This window comes from Rhodotorula paludigena, assembly GCF_050403205.1.
Source record: "Rhodotorula paludigena JCM10292 DNA, Rt_paludigena_JCM10292v1_ctg1, whole genome shotgun sequence".
NCBI classification, from domain to species: Eukaryota; Fungi; Basidiomycota; class Microbotryomycetes; order Sporidiobolales; family Sporidiobolaceae; genus Rhodotorula; species Rhodotorula paludigena.
In genome coordinates, this window is record NW_027481457.1 from 622575 (window position 1) to 644056 (window position 21482).

General features: G+C 61.9%; 7 protein-coding genes across 7 annotated transcripts; 4 read left to right on the forward strand and 3 right to left on the reverse strand.

The window, feature by feature from the left end:
- Positions 1–234: 234 nt before the first annotated feature.
- FUN12 (translation initiation factor eIF5B) lies at positions 235–4970 on the forward strand (the record flags this gene model as incomplete). The annotated part of the gene is made up of 15 exons (XM_076645545.1): positions 235–290; positions 413–1085; positions 1150–1200; positions 1308–1730; positions 1798–2272; positions 2357–2799; positions 2862–2990; positions 3053–3610; positions 3671–3940; positions 3996–4158; positions 4216–4353; positions 4417–4531; positions 4593–4714; positions 4776–4854; positions 4910–4970. The coding sequence occupies 15 exons, from the start codon at positions 235–237 to the stop codon at positions 4968–4970; spliced, it is 3756 nt and encodes a 1251-aa protein (XP_076509072.1).
- A 1213-nt stretch (positions 4971–6183) lies between these two features.
- Positions 6184–9884, reverse strand: JCM10292_002125 (uncharacterized protein; the record flags this gene model as incomplete). Its single annotated transcript, XM_076645546.1, has 13 exons — positions 6184–6340; positions 6451–6566; positions 6628–6761; positions 6845–6944; positions 7007–7128; positions 7184–7323; positions 7384–7598; positions 7657–7971; positions 8023–8223; positions 8279–8401; positions 8453–8901; positions 8955–9100; positions 9856–9884. The coding sequence occupies 13 exons, from the start codon at positions 9882–9884 to the stop codon at positions 6184–6186; spliced, it is 2247 nt and encodes a 748-aa protein (XP_076509073.1).
- Positions 9885–9965: 81 nt separating this feature from the next.
- Positions 9966–12234, forward strand: JCM10292_002126 (uncharacterized protein; the record flags this gene model as incomplete). Its single annotated transcript, XM_076645547.1, has 9 exons — positions 9966–10130; positions 10239–10438; positions 10517–10755; positions 10828–10867; positions 11002–11012; positions 11118–11436; positions 11496–11628; positions 11691–12063; positions 12125–12234. 9 exons carry the CDS (start codon positions 9966–9968, stop codon positions 12232–12234), a joined length of 1590 nt encoding a protein of 529 aa, XP_076509074.1.
- A 1870-nt stretch (positions 12235–14104) lies between these two features.
- JCM10292_002127 (uncharacterized protein) lies at positions 14105–15032 on the forward strand (the record flags this gene model as incomplete). The annotated part of the gene is made up of 3 exons (XM_076645548.1): positions 14105–14192; positions 14247–14716; positions 14784–15032. 3 exons carry the CDS (start codon positions 14105–14107, stop codon positions 15030–15032), a joined length of 807 nt encoding a protein of 268 aa, XP_076509075.1.
- Positions 15033–15758: 726 nt separating this feature from the next.
- Positions 15759–17061, reverse strand: JCM10292_002128 (uncharacterized protein; the record flags this gene model as incomplete). Its single annotated transcript, XM_076645549.1, has 2 exons — positions 15759–15764; positions 15937–17061. 2 exons carry the CDS (start codon positions 17059–17061, stop codon positions 15759–15761), a joined length of 1131 nt encoding a protein of 376 aa, XP_076509076.1.
- A 308-nt stretch (positions 17062–17369) lies between these two features.
- JCM10292_002129 (SET domain-containing protein) lies at positions 17370–18325 on the forward strand (the record flags this gene model as incomplete). The annotated part of the gene is made up of 2 exons (XM_076645550.1): positions 17370–17764; positions 17872–18325. 2 exons carry the CDS (start codon positions 17370–17372, stop codon positions 18323–18325), a joined length of 849 nt encoding a protein of 282 aa, XP_076509077.1.
- A 165-nt stretch (positions 18326–18490) lies between these two features.
- JCM10292_002130 (cytochrome b561 domain-containing protein) lies at positions 18491–20144 on the reverse strand (the record flags this gene model as incomplete). The annotated part of the gene is made up of 6 exons (XM_076645551.1): positions 18491–18941; positions 19001–19190; positions 19246–19366; positions 19424–19798; positions 19854–19930; positions 19988–20144. 6 exons carry the CDS (start codon positions 20142–20144, stop codon positions 18491–18493), a joined length of 1371 nt encoding a protein of 456 aa, XP_076509078.1.
- Positions 20145–21482: the final 1338 nt, after the last annotated feature.

Consider the following 21482-nt stretch of genomic DNA (forward strand, 5'->3'; position numbering starts at 1 on the left):
GCGCGACCGTCTGTGAGCGAGTAAGCCAAGTCAGGCGTCAGCGAGAAAGGTGGAGGCGAGCGTCGAGTCGGCCGCACGCCACGGGGCAAATTTGGGCCAGCGAGGGCGGCCGAAGCAAGTCTGTGACTCTACAGTACACGCTTGCGCTCTCCGCCCAGCCCGAGCACCTGCGAGTGGCTGCAGCCAGAAACCTGCGCTCGCTCTTCTTTCGCCCTTTCGCCCTCGACGACAGCCATGCCTCCCAAGAAGAAGGGCGGCAAGAAGCAGCCGCAGGACGACGACGCCTTCTGGTGCGCATCCCGCCCTCACCTGTCCCGCTCGTGGCGAGCTGCAGCTGACGCTCTCCCCTCGCCTCGTCTCCCCTTTCTCGCCGATCTCTCACCCGCGCTCTCCATGCTACGTGGCTGTGCAGGGAGTCCAAGGCCGCCAAGGCCTCTCCCGTCGGCACCCCGGGCGATGCGACCCCCGCAGGCGACCTCTCGGACGACGACGACTTCTCGCCGACTGCTCGCCCGGCTGCCAAGGGCGGCAAGAAGGGCAAGGGCGGCGGAGGCGGAGGCGCGTTCGGCGGCTTTGCGGGCATGATGGTCGAGGGCGGCGACGACGACGCAGAGGAGGAGGACGACGAGCCCGCACCGGCGCCGAAGAAGGACGACAGTGACGAGGAGGACGGCCTCCTCGCCATGGCCAAGAAGGCCGCGCAGAAGAAGGGCGGCAAGAAGGACAAGAAGAAGGGCAAGAAGGGCGCCGCGGGCGTCGACGACGACGACTATTTCGTCCCCGACGGCGGCGACGACGACAAGAAGGAGGACGAGCCGGACCTGGCAGCGCCGCGCGGCGCGGTCGAGGCGACCGACGACTGGATGGAGGAGGAGTTTGGCCCGTCCAAGGGCAAGAAGGGCAAGAAGGGCGGCAACAAGAAGCAGCAGCAGCAGAAGAAGCCCGAGGACGACAGCGACGACGAGGTCGAGGCCGTCGCGGCGAAGGTCAAGGATGTCAAGATTGACGAGCCTGCACCCAAGCCTGCTTCGCCTGCACCTGCTCCTGCTGCCGACAATGACGAGGACGAGGACGGCGCGCCGACCGTGCGTCTTTCGCTCTCCTGGCTCACACTCTGTCTACGCCGTGCTCACGTTTCCTTTTTTGCAGAGGCTGCTGTCGAAGAAGGAGAAGGAGAAACTGAAGAAGGAGAAGGAGAAGGTGCGTATCTTGCCGCCTTCGAGAGGAGCGGCGAGTCAATGCCACATCATTGCCTCGCTGCTTTCCCTCCGACAAGAGCGCACACGCTCATGCGCCTGCTCCTACAGGCGAAGAAGAAGGCGCAGGCCGCTGCGAAGAAAGCGCAGGAGCCGACACCCGCTCCCGCCGCCGAGGCCCCTCCTGCCGCGGCGCCCGCTGACGGAGACGCCGACGATGCAGCGGACGACGCAGGCGAAGGCGGCGCCTCGTCGAAAAACAAGAAGAAGAAGAAAAAGAAGGCTGGCGCTGCCGCCGGTGCGGAGGACGAGCCAGCGCCGGCTGCGGCTGCGGGCAAGAAGGGCAAGGGCGGGCCCGGCGGCGCGCAGCTCGCGGCGCTCAGGGCCATGATGGAGGCGCAGCAGAAGGCGCGCGAGGAGGCGGAGCGGGCCGAGCGTGAGGAGCGCGAGCGCATCGAGGAGGAGGAGAGGAAGGCGGCGGAGGAGGCGAGGCTCAAGGAGGAGGAGCGGTTGCGCAAGAAGGAGAAGGAGAAGGTGCGCGCAGCTTCTAGCTTTTCGATCGTTGCGTGACTTGCTGACGCAATATACCCACCGCACGCAGGCCAAGAAGGAGCAGCTCAAGCGTGAGGGCAAGCTTCTCACGCCGAAGCAAAAGGCCGAGCGCGCCGCCGCCGAGGCCCGCCGCCAGGCGCTCCTCGCCTCGGGCGGCGTCGCCGTCGCCGGGCTCCAGCAGCAGGCTGACGCGCCGAAGAAGGTGTCGTACGGCGCGCGCAAGCGTGCGCCCGGCAAGAAGGACGAGACGGCCTCGCCTGCCGAGTCCAAGGCCGCGAGCCCCGAGCGCGAGGCGAAGCCCGAGCCGGCTGCGGCAACTCCGGAGCCTGCTGCGGAGCCGGCGAAGGAGGAGGAGGAGGAGGACGTCAAGGACAGCTGGGATGCGTCCTCGTCCGAGGACGAGAAGCCGGCCGAGGAGAAGGAGGATGTCAAGGACAGTTGGGACGCGAGCAGCAGCGAGGAGGAAGAGGAGGAGGAGAAGCCGAAGGCGGCACCCGCTACGAAGGCGGCCTCCTCATCAAAGGGTGCGTCTCCTCTTCGACGCGCAAACCGCGACTTCCGCTCACTCATTGCCCAAATAGCTGCGAACGGCAACGCTACCGCTGCAGCCACCAAATCTGCAGCTAAGCCGGCTGGAAAGGCTGCACCCGCTGCCAAGGGCAAGAAGGCTGCGCCGGTCGAAGAGTCCTCGTCCGAGGAGGACGACTCGGACGACGACTCGGATGACTCCGACGACTCCGACGACTCGGACGATGACTCGGACGAGGACGGCATGACGGCCGTGGAGCGGCAAGAGGCGAAGCGCAAGGCTGAGGCCAAGGCGCGCCGTCTCGCTCGCGACGAGGCCGCCCTCGCCGAGCGGAGCAAGGAGAACCTCCGCTCGCCCATTTGCGTCATCATGGGCCACGTCGACACGGGCAAAACGAAGCTTCTCGACAAGATTCGTGCTACCAACGTCCAGGAGGGCGAGGCGGGCGGTATCACGCAGCAGATCGGCGCGACCTACTTCCCGATGGAGGCCATCCAGAAGCGCACTCGTGTGCTCGGCGACGTGCGTGCTCGTTTGTTTGTTTTTGCAGCGAGACAGTCACATCTAATGCACTCGTCCTTCAGGCCGACCTCAAGGAGTACAAGCTTCCCGGTCTCCTCGTCATTGACACGCCCGGTCACGAGTCGTTCACCAACCTTCGCCAGCGTGGTTCGTCGCTCTGCAACATCGCTATCCTAGTCGTCGACATCATGGTGCGCGCTGTTTAGCCCGGTTATTCGCTCGAGACATCCTGCTCACCTCGTCCCATTTGCAGCACGGCCTCGAGCCGCAGACGCTGGAGTCAATCCGCCTCCTCCGTGATGGCAAGACGCCCTTCATCGTCGCTCTCAACAAGATTGACCGCCTGTATGGCTGGCAGCCGATGAAGGACGGTGGCTTCCTGCAGACGCTCGACCAGCAGAACAAGGCCGTCCAGCGCGAATACGAGAAGCGCCTGTCGGACACGGTCGTCGCATTCGCCGAGCAGGGTCTGAACGCCGTCCCGTACTACGACAACAAGAACCTCGGTCGCAACGTCTCGCTCGTCCCGACCTCGGCTCACACCGGCGAGGGCGTGCCCGACCTGCTTATGCTTCTCGTCAAGCTCACTCAGGAGCGTATGGCCGGCAACCTCATGTACATCTCGACGCTTCAGTGCACTGTCCTCGAGGTCAAGGTCATTGAGGGTCTCGGTACCACGATCGATGTCGTCCTCGTCAATGGCTACCTCCACGAGGGCGACAAGATTGTGCTCTGCGGTCTTAACGGCGCCATTGTAACGCAAGTCCGTGCACTGCTTACGCCGCAGCCCATGAAGGAGCTCCGCATCAAGGTCCGCTCGTACTTTCCGCGCGTGTCCAGATCGCCTCGCTGACAATCGACCGATGTGCAGGGCCAGTACGTCCACCACAAGTCGATCAAGGCCGCCATGGGTGTTAAGATTGTTGCGCCGGACCTCGAGAAGGCAATTGCCGGTTCGCGCCTGCTCGTCTGCGGCGAGGACGACGACGAGGACGAGCTGCGTGAGGAGGTCATGAGCGACCTTACGAACCTTCTCACCCGTGTCGACACGAGCGGCCGCGGTGTTTTTGTCCAGGCGTCGACGCTCGGTTCGCTCGAGGCGCTCCTCGAGTTCCTCAAGTCGGACGCCGTCAAGATCCCGGTGCGCCTTCTCGACAAGCCTTCGTCTCTTGTCATCGCTGACTATTGTGTCGCAGGTCTCGGGCATCAACATCGGTCCCGTGCACAAGAAGGATGTCATGCGCTGCGCGACCATGCTCGAGAAGGCGCCGGAACTCGCCGTCATCCTCTGCTTCGACGTTCCGGTCGACAAGGACGCTGAGGAGCAGGCAGACAAGCTTGGCATCAAGATTTTCAAGGGTGCGTTCGCCTCGGCTCTGTGTGTGGCGTGGCTTTCTGACAGTGTCCTTGCTCCAGCCGACATTATCTACCACCTGTTCGACCAGTTCATGGCTTACAAGAAGGCCAACGAGGAGAACCGTCGCGCCGAGCTCGTCGGCAAGGCTGTCTTCCCTTGCCGCCTCCGCATCCTCCAGTGCTTCGCTAAGCGTGACCGTGCGTCTCTCGCTTGTTTCCCTCCCAGAGAAATGCGAGACTGACGGTCGCACCTTTCTTCAGCCATCATTCTCGGTTGCGACATCGAGGACGGCAATCTTCGCGTCGGGACGCCTTTGGCTGTTGTCAAGACCGACCCGACGACCAAGCAGAAGGAGATCATCTCGCTCGGCAAGGTGTACGTCTCCGAGCGCTTTTTCAGTTCACCTTTTCCTTTCACTGACGTTTGCCCTTTGCAGCACCGGCCTCGAGATCAACCACAAGCCCAAGGACATTGTCAAGAAGCACGAAGCTGGTGCTGGTGTTGCTGTCAAGATCGAGCACGCCTCGTACGAGAGCGCGAAGCAGTTCGGCCGTCACTGTGCGTCCTTTCTTGCATTCTTCAGTTGATTGCCGCTGACTTGGCATACGAACCCCTTCAGTCGACGAGCACGACGAGGTCGTCTCGCTTATCACGCGCGAGTCAATCGACGTGCTCAAGAGCACGTTCCGCGACGATGTGTACGTCTCGCCGAATCCGGCTCATCGTCAACTGCTGACCACTTCTTCTCAACAGCTCCAAGGCCGAGTGGCAGCTCATTGCCAAGTACCTCAAGCCTTTGCTGAACGTCGCATAAAGCGCTGGACGCTTCACAGCTGTTCCCGCTGCGTCATTCCTCTTTCCTTGCATCGCCTCTCCGGCTCCCGTATTCCCCTCGGCTCTTGTGTTGGCTCCCTCTCTCTCCTCTCTCGTCTTAGTAGCACCCCGCAATGCATGTACTCTTGTCCTAGACAGCGGTTTGCGCGGCTCAGCGTGGGTGTTCGCTTCCGCGCTGCCTTTCCTCGCTGTTGGCTCTCTCACACCGCTGCACGCGCTTCTGTCTCCGCTGTCCGCTCGAGCGGCGCTGCTTCCTGCGGCTCTGGCTGTTCCACTCTCCGTGTCCCGCGGTACTTCCGCTTTGGTGCAGACAGGAGACTCTAGTCGAAGACCCCGTTTTCACGCGAGGCCGGACCGCGACCGGACGTGCGCAGCGACACAGCTCCTATCCGTCAGCTCAGCCTGCCTGCCTGCCGAGCTGCACCTCGCTCTTCCCCTTCTCGCCTCCTACCATTCGGATTCTCGACGGCCATTTGCACGTCCGTCGTCTGACGTCCTCTGCATTCCCATAGAGTTTGCTGACCTTGCGTGGAATGCAAATGCGCAGTACCGCCTCTGCCGCGTCCTCCTGCACGCTCGCCTGCTCCTTTTCCGCCGACTGGCGCACGAAGCAAGAAGACTGCGGCAAAGTCGACTGTCCCTACTCGACCTCCTACGTCCCGCCTCGCCAGCCGAGGTAGACCAGGATGCGTGCAACTCAGCTTGAATGAGGGTGTTGCAGCGCAGCTTGCGCGAGGAGGCGGTGCTGGTCATCGGTGAGTGGGTTTCGTTCCGCGCACGCACAGGCAGTCAACACCCGCTGACGCGCATACCGCACAGTCGCCATCCTCAGAGTTTTCCGTTCGGCAAATAATCGCTTAGCGTGCTCTGCCGCTCTGCAAGGTAATTCTGCCGAGTGTCACCAGAACAAGTCTGCCAGAAGCTTCAGCAAGTCAAGTAGGAAGACCAAGAAGGGTTCAGCGGCGGACTCCGGAGCCGATCGACAGACCGGTCGCTCAAGAAAGAAGCAACAAGACAAGCAGAGAGACCGGAAGCTGGGGGACGTCTCGTGGCGCAGGCGAATCGAAAATGACCCGCTGTCCTGCAGGCTGCGGCACGCAATTGTCGTGTTCCACAATCCGTGAGAATACAAAGCCGCATCTCCTCTGGCACTTCAAAGATGGCCGGCAGAGACGGACCGACCCCGCCCGCCGTCAGCCGCGGAACGGGTCCTCGTTGACACCATTCGCCTTATTCAGCTTTTCCAGCGCGAGCAGGGCAAAGTGCCCGCCGACGACGGGACGAGCAATGAAGTAGATAGGCCAATCGAGCCCGCGACCGGGAAATTCGGCACTGGGTGTCTCGTACAGGCTGCCATTCACAAGGGGTTAGCGGAAGGGAAGAGGAGGGGCGGGGATGCGGGTCAGAGCGCGTCCATCAAGCGTCGCCCGCCGAAGCATGACGTGAAGCAAGGTACGCACTCAGGAAGCGGTGCATCCACTTTTCCAGCCTTCAGATAGTCGACGAGCGGGTCGATGAGAAGGTCGCGACCGTGCGAGTCGACGGCGCACGCAGCGGCAAAGACAGCCCAGTCGCTCTGTGCGTTCACCGAGCGGGTCAGAGAGCTGCGCAGGGGAGGACAAGCCAGAGGCGCTTACTTTTGCCCACTTGTGACGGGAGTCGAGCGGGAGACCGTACTTTTCCAATTGAGTGCGGTACCAAGCGCTCTGATTGCGGTACACGTCCCGGCTGAATAGCTTCAGGTTGAGCACACGGTCCCCGAACAAGTTATCTGCGAGACCAAAGAGCGAAATAAGCGAAGCGAAACAATCTGACTCCATACCTCAGCGTGTGTAGAAGAGTACTGAGACTCACAGAGCGTCCCCCACGAGTCTTCGTCCTGGTAAGAGAGCTTGGCATGTCGCGAGCCGCCTTTATCAGTGATAGCCATGCGTTGCCATTCTGTCGCAAACGCCTGCGCGGCGTACAAGGCTTCATTATCCCATCCGAGCGCAACAAGCGCGTGCAAAAACGCACCTCCGCAGCAGAACGGTAGTGTATTTGGTCGGTCAGTCTGCCGAGCGCATGTGCAAGTCTGCCCATCGCGCCGATGCCGACAATCGCTTTGACAGCGAGATTCGTCTGGTTCGACAGTGTGCCTGCAAGTTCCCGCGGTCAATCATTTTTCCCGCCCGGACAAGAAAGTTCACGCACCCGCAAAGTCATCGGTACTCAACTGCTCGTCCGGTACGAGCCCGTCATCGAGCAGGAATGCCGTCCACTGCTTGAACAGCTCATAGTGCTTCTCGACCCAGACTGCATCCTTCGTGAGTTGGTAGTAAGCGAGCGCCATCCTGCCTCGTACAAAGCCTTAGAAACTGGCGGGGAAATGAAAAGTACGGCGAGAAGCGCACCAGAGCATGTTGCCCGCCTCTTCAACAGGCATAGGCTCGTCATTCCCCTCGTTGTAGCCCGTTGCGTTCGGGTAGCGACCGAGATCATGCACCGGCCAGCGGTTCGGATACAGCCCGGAGTGCGTGTAGCGGAGCAGCGGCTCGAGCAGCAGTGAGAGCAGCTTCGGGTTAGTGTAGAGAAGGAGCGGGTGCAGCGGAAAGATGACGTCGATCGTCTGCATTCCAATTGATATCAGAGATAGTCACTGAACGCAGGCAGGGAAAGGAAAGTACCGTCATGTCGCCATTCGAGCTGATTTCTTTCAGGTGCGCCATCAAGCCGTTCTTGTCCTCCTTCCAATCCTCGCTGACACCGGTTGTGAGCTCGAATGTCGCAAAAGCCTGCCGGACTGACAGCTCGGCGAGAGCTGCGTAGTTGTCGCCGGACGCTCGCCGAGCGTCACGTCGAACCTTCTCGTCAAACTGCCGCGCTTCGTCAAAAGCGGCGGACCAGGAAGATTGGAAGCACGACAGTGCGTCGGTGTAGTGCGAATGCCGCGTCGTCCAAAGTCCGCTGAGGTCGAGCTGGCCTTCAGGTGTCACGAAGTTCTGCAGTGTCGAAGTCAGACAACGCGATGCAAATTCCCGGAGAAAGCTCACAACGTAAGGATTACGGATATGGCCTATGCTGAAGGTAGCACTGGGCTGGCTCTCGCTCATCTTGACCGAGAAGCCGAACACGGGCTGCCGATCCTGCACCTTGCGGTACTCGGTGTCGTGCTTTGAGCTCAGCCTCCCATTCTGGAGGAACTCCCGGCGCAGACTGAGCGCATGGCCGGTGCCAGCAAAGACTCCAGCTCTCTGCCGACGGCAGATGTGAGCAAGAGCGGGCAAGGCAAGTCCGGGCATCACGCACGAGATCGGTTGCATAGACGGCTTGTCCCCACTCGGCTTGCTCCGCGCTTTCGCCGAATTGCACTTGCTCTTTGCGCGACACCGAGTGGATGCCGACATGCGATGCGCTCTGGTACGACCACGTCTGACGGAAGAGACAGTCAGCAAGCGAAACAAGAAGGGTCATGTAGCGTACCAGCTCGGCGTTCTCGCCACTCGCCCACTCGCCGGAGATGTCCGTGTATACCGCAATCGAATGCCGCGAAGCCGCTTCAATGGAGACGTCGACCGTCAAATACGAGAAGGGCAGCGACTGCCGGACCAATTCTTCCGGCGTGACAGGCGACAGGAAAGTGGCGTTGAAGCGGACGCCGGCTGCCTCAAAAGAAAAGATGGACTGAGTAGCAGTATATTCGAAGGCGACCTGTCGAGCACTCTTCTGTTCGTCTGCGAAGGATGGGTCGCCGGAGAGCGGTGCGCCGAGGAATTCAAAGGTCGCGTTGTCGATCCGGATCAAGCCAGCCCACGACAGGCGATGGTCCCGCTTCGACCCAGCGTAACGAACTGGCCAGTGCTGCGGCCATGATCCGGCAAGGAAGCCTTTCGAGCCGTCTTCGCCGCCGGTGGACAGCCAGGCATTCAGGTCTGCCGGGAGGACGAGCGTTAGCGGTGTCCGCGAACATCCATGCTGAACGCACATGGCGACTTGACGGCAAGCGGGATAGCGGGCGGCAAGAGCGGTGCGAACGAGCACGAGTTCGAGGCGCGAGACCCGCCGGAGAGGGAGTCGGGCGGGGAGCGGTCTAGCGCGAGCACAGTCTGACCAGCAGGTCGCGCCAAAGCCCTGCAGCCAGCAGCACGGCCAGCAGCGTCTGCAGCAGCATCTTCGACATGTGCAGGTGACGAAGGGGCGCCCCACTCGCAACCCGAGTCGAGAGCGGTGCAAAGGCCAGGGCAGACTTACGCCACAATTCGTGATTTGCTTGAGCAGGAAAGCACGACCCGTTGCGAGCTTTGCGACTCTCCAGCGAGCAATGCCCGAGACTGAGCTTCGTGGGACTTGGCCTCCTGTCCGGTTTGCTCCCTCCCTTTGTCGGCTATCGGCGCGTGCCCATGCAAGAGGCAGGCGGGAGGACAACAAGCGGCGACCTCGCTAGGGGGGCCAGGCCTGCTCCACTCGTGACTGCCCTGCTCGCCTGACCAGGCTTGCCGGGAGATCAGTCCGCCCGCTTGCCGACGAGATTCAGGCTCGCTCTCTCGCGCTCTCTGCTGGTAAGGTGGGGCACCATTTGCTCGATCAGGGCCTTTTGGCCTGGACCCCGGACAACAGCCTTCCGAGCGGGGCTCGCTGTGGGGAGGGCAGGCGTCTCATGGCCTCCACTTGTTCTTCGTCGTGCCCGGATGCGCGAATGACTACCGTGACTCCCTGCTTCTTGCTCTCTGCTCTCCCTCAAGCTGTGCACTCAGGATCTCGAGCCTCAACCACCGACAAGTGGTCAGTCGACGAAGCCTCCGCTTGACTCGTGAGTCTGGCCCTTCCCTCTCCGCCTTCCGCTCGTGGCTTTTTTTGATCGAGGCTCCGCGCTTTCATCGACCCACGGGCGACGACCCTGCAAGTTTTTGTACATTCGCGTGCTCACCAGCACGATTCGCATCCACAGCTTGATTCGCTTCTCCTCTCACCACTACGCGCTTTCGGCTTCCTCACTATGTCTTCTCGCGATCTCGAGAAGCACGCGTCCGACCTGCCCGACAGCGAGCACGGCGCTGCCGTCCACCGCTCCGACAGCGAGATCGAGAAGGAGGGTGGCAACCTCATTCTCGTGATTGAGGACGCGGCTGCTGCTGGCCTCAAGACCGCCAAGGATGGCAAGGTGCGTGTGTATCCATGTATTGCCGCCTTCCATTTGCAGCCCAAGCGAAGTCGCTCGGCTGGCTTCAGCGCGCAACATTCGCCGACCTCTCTTCTCTCTTCCGTGCAGACTGTCCTCGTTCCTCAACCTTCCGACGACCCGCGCGACCCGCTGAACTGGCCCGAATGGAAGAAGACCGCGATCCTGTTGCTGGTTGCCTTCGCCGCATTCGTTGGCGACTTCCAGTCCGGCGCTGGTATCCCCTTGCTGCCGGTGCAGGGGGAGGAATGGGGTCTTTCGCCGAACAAGGTTAACGAGGCTGGTAACCTGTGCGTTTTGGACCCTCGAGCAAGAGGAGCGGGTGCGGGAACGGCTAAGCTGACTTGACCGCTTCACCCCACCCGCAGGAATGTCCTTCTGCTCGGCATTGGCGGCCTCATCTGGATTCCGCCTCTCTACTTCTGGGGTCGCCTCCCCGTCCTCTTCTGGACGCAGCTCTTCGGCACCCTCATGGTTCTCGGCTCGGTCCTCGTCACTTCGTTCAACCAGTACTACGCCCTCCGCCCTCTCACCTCGCTCTTCCTTACTGCCGGCCAGACCATCGGTCTGACGTTCGTCAAGGACATGTACTTCTTCCACGAGCACGGTGAGTCGGCGGCCGTTCCAGGCGGCGCCCGGCCCCCCTGCTACGTGTGCTGACCACTCTCCTCCTCGCCAGCTCGCAAGATCGGCATCTGGGTCTGCATCTTCCTCTGCAGGTGCGTGCAGATGGTCATCTTGTGCCCGAAGAGTGTTCAGGAAGCTGACTTCCGCACTCGTCTGTTCTCGATTCCCTTCTCCCGACCTCCTCGGCTCTTCCTTCCGCCCTGCTCCCGGCTTTCTCCTGTCGCAGTCCATACGCAGGTACGTGCCTGTAGTCTTCCCGCCAACGAAGAGGGCTCAGGAAGCTGACCTCCGCCCTCATCTGTTCTCGATGCCCTTCTCCCGACCTCTTCGACTCTTCCGCAGGCCCCTTCTTTGGAGGATTCATGGTCGACGGCCTCGATGGACAGTGGCGTCCAGTCCTCTGGCTCGTGTTCGCGTGCTCCTGCCTCGTTCTCGCCGCCATCTGTGTCATCGGCGACGAGACCTGGTACGACCGCTCGCTCCCTGTCCAGCCTGAGCGCCCTGGTGGCGTCTACGGCCGCATCCTCAACTTGACCGGCGTCACTGGCTTCCGCGAGCGCAAGTACAAGGCCAAGGTGTTCCCGTCGATCATGCGCCAGCTCGAAGTCTTCACCAAGCCGGTCATGTGGGCCGTCTTTGTCATCTACGCACTGTCCTTCATGTACGTGACTGCCTTCACCGGGCACGCGAAACATCTCACTCACCGGTCTCCTCGAAAAGGTGGGCTGTTGGCATCAACATCACGTCGTCGATCCTATTCGGCGTGCCTGTCGCTGCGGGTGGCTACGGCTTCTCTTTGCGCACTGTGTCGTTCCTGTACTTCACGCCCCTGGTCGGACTGCTCATCGGCGAGGTCCGTCGTCCCCTTCCACCTGAATCGCTCCCGTCCTTTCGACTGACGCCGTCCTATTTCAGTTCTGCGGCCACTTCCTCAACGACTGGGTCGCGACGCGCTACGTCCGCAAGCACAACGGCATCTTCAAGCCCGAGTGCCGTCTCCCCGTATACTTCCTTTCGGCCTTCCTCATGATCCCCGGCCTCATCATCGTCGGCCAGGCTCTTCAGCGCCAGCTCAGCGTTGCTGCCGTCATCATGGGCTGGGGCATGTACGTCGTTGGCGTCATGATCTCGTCGGTCGCCATTACGGCGTACGCGCTCGACGTCTTCCCGTCCGCATCAGGCGAGGTTGCCGCCCTTGTCAACCTTGCCCGCACCATCTCGGGCTTCTCGTGCGGCTACTTCCAGTTGTCGTGGGGCGAGTCGGCCGGTTTCGACGTCTCCTTCGGCAGTACGTCCTATCTCCTTCGCGCATGAACGGTGACTTCCGCTGACCTTCTCAACCTCCGCAGTTCAAGCTGCGATCGTCGGCGGCGCTACGGTCCTCGTTGCCGGCCTCATCTTCTTCGGTGAGCGCCTGCGCAAGCTCGGCGGCCCCCTGCACTTTGCCCAGCACCACTAAGGGGTCAACCCCCTTGTCCCGCCTCTCAACGAGGCGCTTCTCAACGAAGTCCACCCCTCATGTCACTCAAGCAGTCTGTTGTCGTCTCCCCCTTATTATATAACCATATCGTTCTACGCTTCACCATGTACACGGTCATCCCCAGGGTTTATTCAGCGTTCTTAGTCTCCCCCTCTTCTCCTTGCCCCCTCCACACGTCGTATCCAGACTGCTGTTGTTCCTAGTACCCTAATCTGACAAGTCCGCTTCAACGGCGGACTACAAGGCAATCGCAAACTCAACCTTTGGTGCCGAATCCTCCGTCTGCGGACCATAACGCATGAGCTGCCAAACCTCGAGTTGAGCGAAACCTCCGCGTAATCTGTAGGTGAGCAGGATACGCACTCGTAACAGATGCCGCCAGGCTTTCGCAGCCCGTTTGCCGACGCCCAACGAGACCTTCGAGACTGCCCCGTCCTCACCGCAAGTGAGTACGGCCAGTGTCGCCGACTCGGTCCCGTCGTTGTTGCGTCGACCGATGATGTCGCTCATCGGGTAAGTCCCGACGAGGCAGCGGGCCTCGAGAAGCGAGGGCTAAAGTGAGGACACAAGGTCGTCGAGCGAAATGCAGGCAGGCGAGGCCGTCGCCCAGGATTGGCCGGGCGTGAGGGAGGAGAGGCGCAGGTATTGAAGGACGGGCAGCGCGGAAGCGACCTTGAGATGCTGCGCAGGTATGGCGCGTCGCAGCGGAGGGCTGCCGAAGAAAGCGACGGCGAATCGAGAAGGGTGAACGCCGAAAGGATGGTTGAGTCGGCCCGCGTCTGCATGTCTGTCTCCAGTGACAGCTCGCGCAGCGTTGCAGGCACCACGGCGCGCAGGATGTTGCCCAATGCTGCGCTTGCAGTCGCGTCTCCGGCCCGGAAGCAGCTGATCTTAACGAACAGGCTTCGGAGCGGCAAGAACGGCTGCAGCGGAGCCTCGCTTGAAAACGTGTCCGGATGAATTGTGTCGAGGTTGAGCTCGAGATGTCGCAGGTTGGAGAAACGGCCAAGGCTTTTCATCGCTGTCGAGAGCGGAATGGGCTCGCTTCGCGACGACAGCGACAAGCTCATTGATGTGAGCTTATGTCGCACGCTGTCCGCAGCCAGTTCCTTGAGGGTACAAAGAACTGGCGCAGCATCTCGGGCCAGCCGTATCGACGTGATATTGCTCGTCGTCCGAAATAGCGCTGGTGCCAGCATGGACAATCGGCTGTCTAGTCGCGCGTCGAGTGCGTAGTCGATGTGCTCGACGTCCGGACCGCTGGATGACGGCTGTACGAGCCGGAGAAGCGTTTCAGCCAATTCGAGGGCTGTGAGGCGAAGGGACCGGTGGGCGAGGCGCTGCCCAAGTGCCCGAGTCTCGCGGCAAACGTGGGCGACACGCTGCGCCGATGGCAGCATAGCCCCCTGCCAGGGCACGGTGTGCTCCAGGATGTGCAGGACTAGTTCCATGGGCAGTCGGACGGCGCTGGACTGTCGCGAATCCGGCGCTAGAGGTGCGGTCATCTTCGAGTCGCCTCGGTAGACCTGTGTCGGCTGGAAAAGTGAGCTCGACTGTCATGCGTTTAGACGGACCTCGAGCGCGCTGGCTGCAAGTCGGCAGGAGGGCAGCGAGTGCTTCTGTAGCTCGAGGGCGGGAGCAGGAGCGGAAGCAGAGTCTACTGAGCAAGCGTAGGTGCGACCAGTCAAGCAGATAGCATCCCGTGGCTGATCCGTGCCGTCCTGCTCTGCATTCGTCAGACTGACCAATTCAGGCGGAGCGAGACGACCGCTGCGAGCCGAGGTTCCGCCTCGACCACCTCACTGCACCGCAGCAGAGGAACTTGCCAAGCTGTAGAAGCACAATCGGCATGCCACCGACCCCTGCAAGCGGACGCAAGTCACCCGACGCTGGTTTCGCGATTCCCCCACTTCATCTCCGATGCCTACGACTCGAAGGTAAAGCTTCGCATCCTTTGTGCGGGGCCGTTGCTGACAGTCAGGGGCGTACAGAATGCAACGTATTCTTTGAGCATACGGCGACGCCCGACGCGGCGCTGCGTCACGCCGTCTCGAACGTCCTCCGACTGCTCTACCCTTCCGCGCTCCTCGATGCAGACAGCTCTGCTGCACCTGCTCCCGTTCGGTCTGTCACACTGCACTTGCGAAGCTTCGACGGAGTCGCCTACACTTGTGGGTCGGATCTCGACAACGAGCACAAGGAGCTGCACCTCTCGATGAGCTACCTCGAAGGCGTATTGTCGCGGTCCAACGGCGATGCGAAGCGCGTCGAGCACGAGATTGACGGCGTGTTGACGCACGAGCTGGTGCACGCCTTCCAGTACGACGCAGGGGGAAGCTTGCCGGGCGGGCTCGTCGAGGGAATCGCCGACTGGGTCCGAGGAGGGGCGGGTCTCGCGCCGCCGCATTGGCGCGAGCAGCCCGGCGAGTGCGACCGCTGGGATGCAGGCTACGAGCGAACCGTGCGTGCCATTCGAGTCATGAGTCATGAACACGGCGAGTCGGGCAATTGATCGTCTGTCTTTGCAGGGCTTCTTCCTGTCCTTTCTTTCACGCCATTTCCGCGACCCGCTTCTTGTCCCAAAAATCAACCTTGCTGCACGGAGCAACACATGGGACGACGGCGCGCTACTCCGCCGTGTGCTCGGCGGCGAAGATGTCGAAGAGCTCTGGGCGCTGTACAAGCGCACTTTCGAGGACAAGGACCGCGGCACCGATGACGCACCGGCCCCTGTGCCGACACACGGACCGAGAAGCGGATACGGTGTAGGCTACTGACGAGTGTTGCTGTATTACGGCCCGGTCATCTCGAAACGGGCTAAAGAGCACCAAATCAGCCGGACGTGCTTCTCCCCGCGCTGGCACCATTAGCCATGCCCGAAGTGATGCTGGCGCCCTTCAGTGCACTCATGCTCGGCGCGGCTCTTCTCTTCCTTGTCTCATGGGCTTGTTGCCTTCCGCCGACGGCTTCAGGCTGTGCGCTTGTTCATGTCGCTTGCTCTCCTCGACGCTATCTACAACAAGCTCTTCCCGGCAAAGCTCCCTGACGGTCGTCTTGACAGTCACGTACATCTGAAAGTAGGCCGGCTCTCCCATGCTTCATTGTGGCGGGGCTTCTCTTTACATCTGGGTCGCTAAGCAAGTTGTCGTCGCTCCGCAGACCTGGGCTGACCACACCATTCTTGAGCTCGCACTTCCCGGCAGATCAGTTGGCAAACGCGTCCGACGCGTTGCAGAGGGAATGGGCAAGATGTCCTACTTAAGTAGCCGTTCACGCTCCTCGTTCCTTTCAGCTCGACCTCGAACGACTCGCTCACATCCCTCTTCAGCTCGACGTCGCCCGTCCCTTGCGTCGGCAGGAAGCATTTCAAGCCGCTTGCCAAGGTGCGGCCGTGCCCCTGGCCGGAGAAGTGGTCGAGCGGGAGACGAGGGAGAGGATCTGGGAAGCGATGAGCGGGGCGATGAAGGCGCAGGGGTCGAGCTTGAAGTATGGACGTATTGAAATCAAGGCTGTATAGAGCGGCGTCAAGGAATTGATCAACTTCTCGGTCTTCTGCTCGAGACGAGGGGACGATAGGGAATTTACAGACTCAGTGCCGCTTTGACTTCCGCCATGATCCTCGATCCAGCGTTCTCCACCGTCTGGGCATGCTACGCGCAACCAGGTGGTTTCCCTCTTCACCAACAAGGCCGCATCCCATGCGACACTCGTCCACTCGCGGAAGCGACTCCCGCCGCGCCCGTCCTTCGGGAGCTTCCGATCGAGGAACGCGATGAAATGGTCGAGCGGCTCGCCCGCTTCTTCGTCGTATAGCCCAAAGTCGACCGCAATAAAGACCCACTCGAGGGCGGGATGAGCCGAAATGGCGTCGAAGAGGCGGTGGTGTGCGAGCGAGCAGGTGATTCGGGCGGGATGGTCCGTTGGCGACCGAACACCCAGCTCAATGGATCGAAGCTCCGGGAGGTGCGGTAGAGCATCGATGGCGTGATTGAGCGCGACGACCACGGTGTCGCTCTTCGAGTCCACGGAGAGATGGCGCAGAGAAGACAGTTGCCGAAGGTCGCGCAAGACGTGGTCGGGCACACTTTCGCTCAATAGCTTGAGACTGGTAATGTAGGCAAGGGAAAACAGGGACAGGTACGAGCCGACGAGCGCTTCGGCCGCGGAGGACGCCACGAGGTCCTCAATGTTGAGCATGACGACTCGAGTTCGCAGGACGGGCGCGGGCAGCGCAGGAGGCATGAGCGTCTCAGGCGAGAGGCGTAATGACACGGCAATGCGGTCGGCACCGTGGAAGAGCGGGAGTTTGCGCAAGAGCTGGGCTGGAAACGAGGGTGGAGAGGCGACAGTCGTCGTGTCGACTTCGAAGCAGCGCACCGATGACACGCCTGTCGCCGATTCCGCCTGTTCAAGCAGAAGCTCGACAGTATCAGGCGTCATTGACAGCACACACTCGTCGAGGCGGCAAAGTAGCGGGAGAAGGCGCTGCAAGTCGAGCGCAAGCGCCTGTGCTTCGTTCCGCTTGCCCGCGAGGATGCGGATATTCCGAATGTGCGGTGCCATCCATTGCTCGTCGAGGACGCGCTCGAGGAGGTCGGGGTTGCGATGAAAGCCGACGACGACATTGCGCCAAACGAGAGAGGTGCCGATCTCGCGAAAGTTTGGCGCGATGAGGGCGAGTCTCCGACCAAGGTAGCGCCTCTGCCTCGTGATAGAGGTTGCTTCGGTGACGGAGCTGGCCGGGTTTGGGTCGAGATATTGTGCGATGAGGCGGACCAGGTCGTACGGGAGTGAAGCGAGGCTCATGCCGACCGAGCGGGGAGCCTAAAGTGGCAGGGTGCATAGCAGAGAGTTTGGCGAGTCAGCTGCAGTTTATCGAGACTCTCTAGCGCCGTTGCTCGCCTACAGCAGGCGAGAGGAGATGAAGAAAGAGCACAAAGCAACGAGACGCACACAAAGCAGTGGGCAAGTCGAGACTCTCCAGGGACGCTTTCCCAAGCTCGATACAGCCGTCGGAGTGCCGTACAAGCACTCGAGTGCTGGGCAAGCGCAGGGGATGCGACCAAGAGCTGCTCCCGCTCTTTCCCCTCCTTTTATCGCCGCGCTCCGCCGAGATGGCCAGCGAAGAGCCGCTGTCGAGTGCACTTGCTCCATCGGATCGCCCCTTTGCCATCGGCGCCACCCCATCCGGCTTCCTGGGCGCTTTCGCAACCCGCGACATTCCTCGCGGCGAACTCGTCCTGCACGACGCGCCACTCTTCACGGTCGACGCGCCGCTCCAGGCGTACCTCTTCCAGCGCGTGCAGAGCGGATCCGGCGGCGGGCCGACTCCGGTCGAGGGCGAGGAGGACGAGGAGCCGGCAAAGGACCTCGACGAGTTCCTCGACCGCAACATCCGCACAATGCTCTCGTGGAAGACCGAGCAGCAGCGAAAGGATTTCTGGGACCTGGCGAACACGCGACCGGATCTTCCGCCTGCATACGGCATCTTTGCGACCAACGCTGTTCAGTACGTCGGCTCGTGCTTCTCCTTCGTTGCGCTGTCACGGCAAAGTGCGCCAGTCGCCAAGACGCGCTCGAGGATTTTGCTCATGCTGACGTCCTCGTCACACGCAGGACATCCGGCGAGATCGGCGGCATGTTCCTCCTCCTCTCGCGCTTCAACTCCTCTTGCCGCCCGACCCTCTCGCGACCCGCCTGGAACCCCTCGACCGGCTCGACGCGCCTGTACGCCCTGCGCGACATCAAGGCCGGCGAGGAGCTCACGTGGACGTACTTGAACGTGACGTTCGAGTTTGAAGGCGTCGAGGCCCGCCGCGACGAGATGCGCAGGGTGTTTGAGTTCGAGTGCTGCTGCCCGGCGTGCGGGCCGCAGGTCGGCGACGGGGAGCGCGCGAAGAGCGAGAGGAGGCTACTGCAGCTAAGGAGGCTCAAGGAGCGGATGGGAGGTGACGAGGACGCGCAGGAGGACGAGGCACGGAGGGAGACGCTGCGCAGAATGGCGCTCCTCTCGCGCGAAGAGGGGCTGTGGGAGACGGCGGACCGACTGGAGAAGGCACTAGAAGCATAGACGACCTCGCATCGCATGACATCGCTCTTGCTTGTTGTTGTAACTCGCTCTCGTCTTCCCTTCTCGCGCCTGGTCGAGACATGTACTGCTGCGAGTGTTACAGGGTGAAACAAGAACAGCCTGACTAGGCGTGGCTAAGCGACTCTGCGACTCCTCTTCTCGCGCTCACGGCGTCGCCGTGCCCCTCGTCGTCACGCTCATCAGCCCCTTGTCCCCTTCGATCGCCCTCCTCTCCTGCTGTGCCGCCCTCGCCCCCTTCTTTCCAACCACGCCCCAGACCCATGCCGCGAGGTATGCAGCGATCCACAGCGCGACGAGCGCCCAGAAGACGATCCACACGCCGCGCGGAACAGCGCTCTGCGCGTCGCTCCCGCTCTGCCACTCGCCGTCGATCCCGGAAGCGAGCTGCGTCCAGCCGAGCGCGACGGTGACGAGTCCGACGAGGATGTGCGAGATGCGCGGGAGAGGAGTGCGAATGCGGCGAGGGTGGGCCGGGTCAGCTGGAGCCGAGCGGAAGGACGGGCATGACGAGGTGAGCAGCGTGGGCATAGTCCTGTGAGCAAGGAAGCCGAGGAGGGCTTGCACGAGGACGAGGAGGAAGAGTGCGAGGCCGAGACTGGGAAAGAAGGCAGGTCAGTCTGGCTTCGTTCCCACCCGCGTGCGGAAAGAACTCACCGCTTGTGAAAGTCGTCAAACTCGCCGCCGCCGTACTTGACCCCAAGCGCGAAGGTGACGATGACGAGGACGGTCGAAAAGAGATTGAGCATCCAGTGCGGCGGAAACCAGCGGAACGAGTCGCGACCGAGACGGGCGAGGAGAATCGCAGACGGCGTGAAGATGAGGAGGGCGAGCGAGCCGAGGGTGGCTGCAGCTCGCGTGTCAGCCCACCGCCCAGTACGATCGCAAATGCTCTTGCTCACCGTGCGCGATGAGACCTTTGTCGCGGGCAGTGCGGCCAGCGGAGCTGCGCGAAACAGCGCCGCCGTCGAGGTCGTCGAGCGCGACTGCCTGCTGGAAGTTGATCGTCGTCGCTCCCATGGGCTGCGCGTGCGAAGTCAGCGCATCGATCGAGCGACGTGTGAGCGAAGACTGGCGGACCTGGTTGTGACGCCGAACGGGCGCCGTCTCGTCCGCGTTTCCCGGGTTCTCGCTCGATGACCCGTAGATGAAGCTCGTCTGCGCGTCGCCCAGCTGGGTAGTAGCAACACCACTGGCCGTTGGGTAAGAGCTGCCGGGCGAGCGCGCGCGAGTCCAAGCGACGGCCGAGTACGGTGAGGAAGCCTCCGTCGTCGTCAGCTCGGGGACAAGCGTGTAGAATGCGGTGGTCGACGTCGATGGGTCCCCGGACGCAACGGAGGGCAGACCGTGTCCTTCGGGAGCGGCGGTATTGGGCAGGCGGTGCGAGAGTGTCCAGTTGACGGACGAGCCGGAGATGGTAGGCCAGGCGAGGAGGAAGTCGGCGTCGGCCATATGCTGCGGCGACTGGGCGTCAGTCTGTGTAGCCAGGATGTGCTTTCTACAGACGCACCGATCCAGCACCGGTGCCGAACCAGCCAATCTGCGACGGCGGAGTGTCCGTCGCGTTTACGACGAAGAGGACACGGTCTGCGGACGAGTCCTGTGAGCTCGGAGGAGTTGCGGAGGGGTCCGAGCAAGGCTCACCAGCATCGTGGAGTACAGTCAAGTCGAAAGAAGGGAGCTCGACCGTCTCGCCGTGCAGGTCTTGGAACGAAGACGGGAAAACGGATCGGACCTGGTCGCCCGTGAGAGCGTGCGTACAGGTGCAGAGCAGCGAGAGCAGGATCGCCAGCCAGAGCATGGTTCAGTGCGAGCAGCTGAGAAGGAGGGCGCGAGGAGAGAAGAAGCGAGCGGGCCTTCTGCGCAGTCGCGGAAGGGCGGATGGCGGAGATCTCCTGTAGTCCCTTCGCAGCATGTTCGCAGAAGCGCTGATCGGACTGAAGCAGGAAGGAAAGAACGTAACGATCGACGCTAGAAAGACCCGGCGTCTGGAAGCAGCCGATGACGAAGTTGCGCGTGTCAGCGCTCGCATCGCTGTCTTCCCTCGCCATCGACGCAGCTCGCTCCGCGCAGCACTCGCTGAAGTCGCCGTACGGCCGTGCTGAACTGCGACGAGGCCAAATCGATACAGGATCTGTCGCGACAGAGGGCGAGGGACGAGGGAGGGAAGGTCCCCACCCCGCCGGCGACGGGACGCGGAGGGAGGGCGTACAAGCAGGGCGGTCGGGCCAAGGTGCGTTGTGAGGAACGATTCTGAGCACTGCGAGTGAGTGTCAGAACCGTGAGGAGCTGATCACGGACGCGAGGGAGCTGAATAGTATTGATCATTGACGGAATACAGTCGAATAGAAAAGCTCGACTTGGCCGCTCTCCTCGACCTCCCCGGTTCCGACTCGACCTTCCTCCGCGTTTCGCTCGACACGATATCTTCTCGTCTGTGTCAAGAGCGTCTCTGCCGACCATGCTGCACGTCTACGTGCGAAAGGCGACGCGGCCGCGTTGCCGCCCGCGCCGCCTCGTCAAACGCCATTCAGGGTCGCCCAGCCAGCGCTGTTGCCCACGCTATCTGGTTCTGTTTCTTGCGGCGCGCTCTTTGCTCTAGCAGCAGCATCATCGACACAGACTGCCCCAGTCCGAATGCTGTGCGAAGCGTTCGCGGCGAGGTCCGCCGGCGGCGGCGAAGGCTACAATTTGGACTCGTGCTAAGGCCACGACTCGAGAGCGATGACTTGGGCGCTAGATTGGGCTTCAGCTTTCTTCTGAGCGCGCTGGCGTTGTTGAGCGCTGTCGCAACCGTGCGCGTCGCGTATTTTCAGGCATCAGACAAACCGGAAGTCTCGCCGCCAACGCTTTCGGCTCGCTGAGGCTGCTTCGCCCCGGTCAACTTGCTTGCTCAATGCAGGGTTGGAGAGTGTGGAGCAGCCAGGGTGGCGTGGCAGTGGCAAAACGGATGCACTTAGGCGCCGGCGAGGAGAAGTCGGAGGCCGCTTTTGAGGCTTGCTTGCCGGCGACGCACGCTACCTCGCCCGCGCCAGCTATTCATGCAGGCTAGCTAGTGCTCGACAAGTGAGAGCTCGAGGAGAAGCAGGGGGGGAGCGGGAGGTTAGCAGCCTCCCAACGGCAAAAAGGCGGCCTCGAT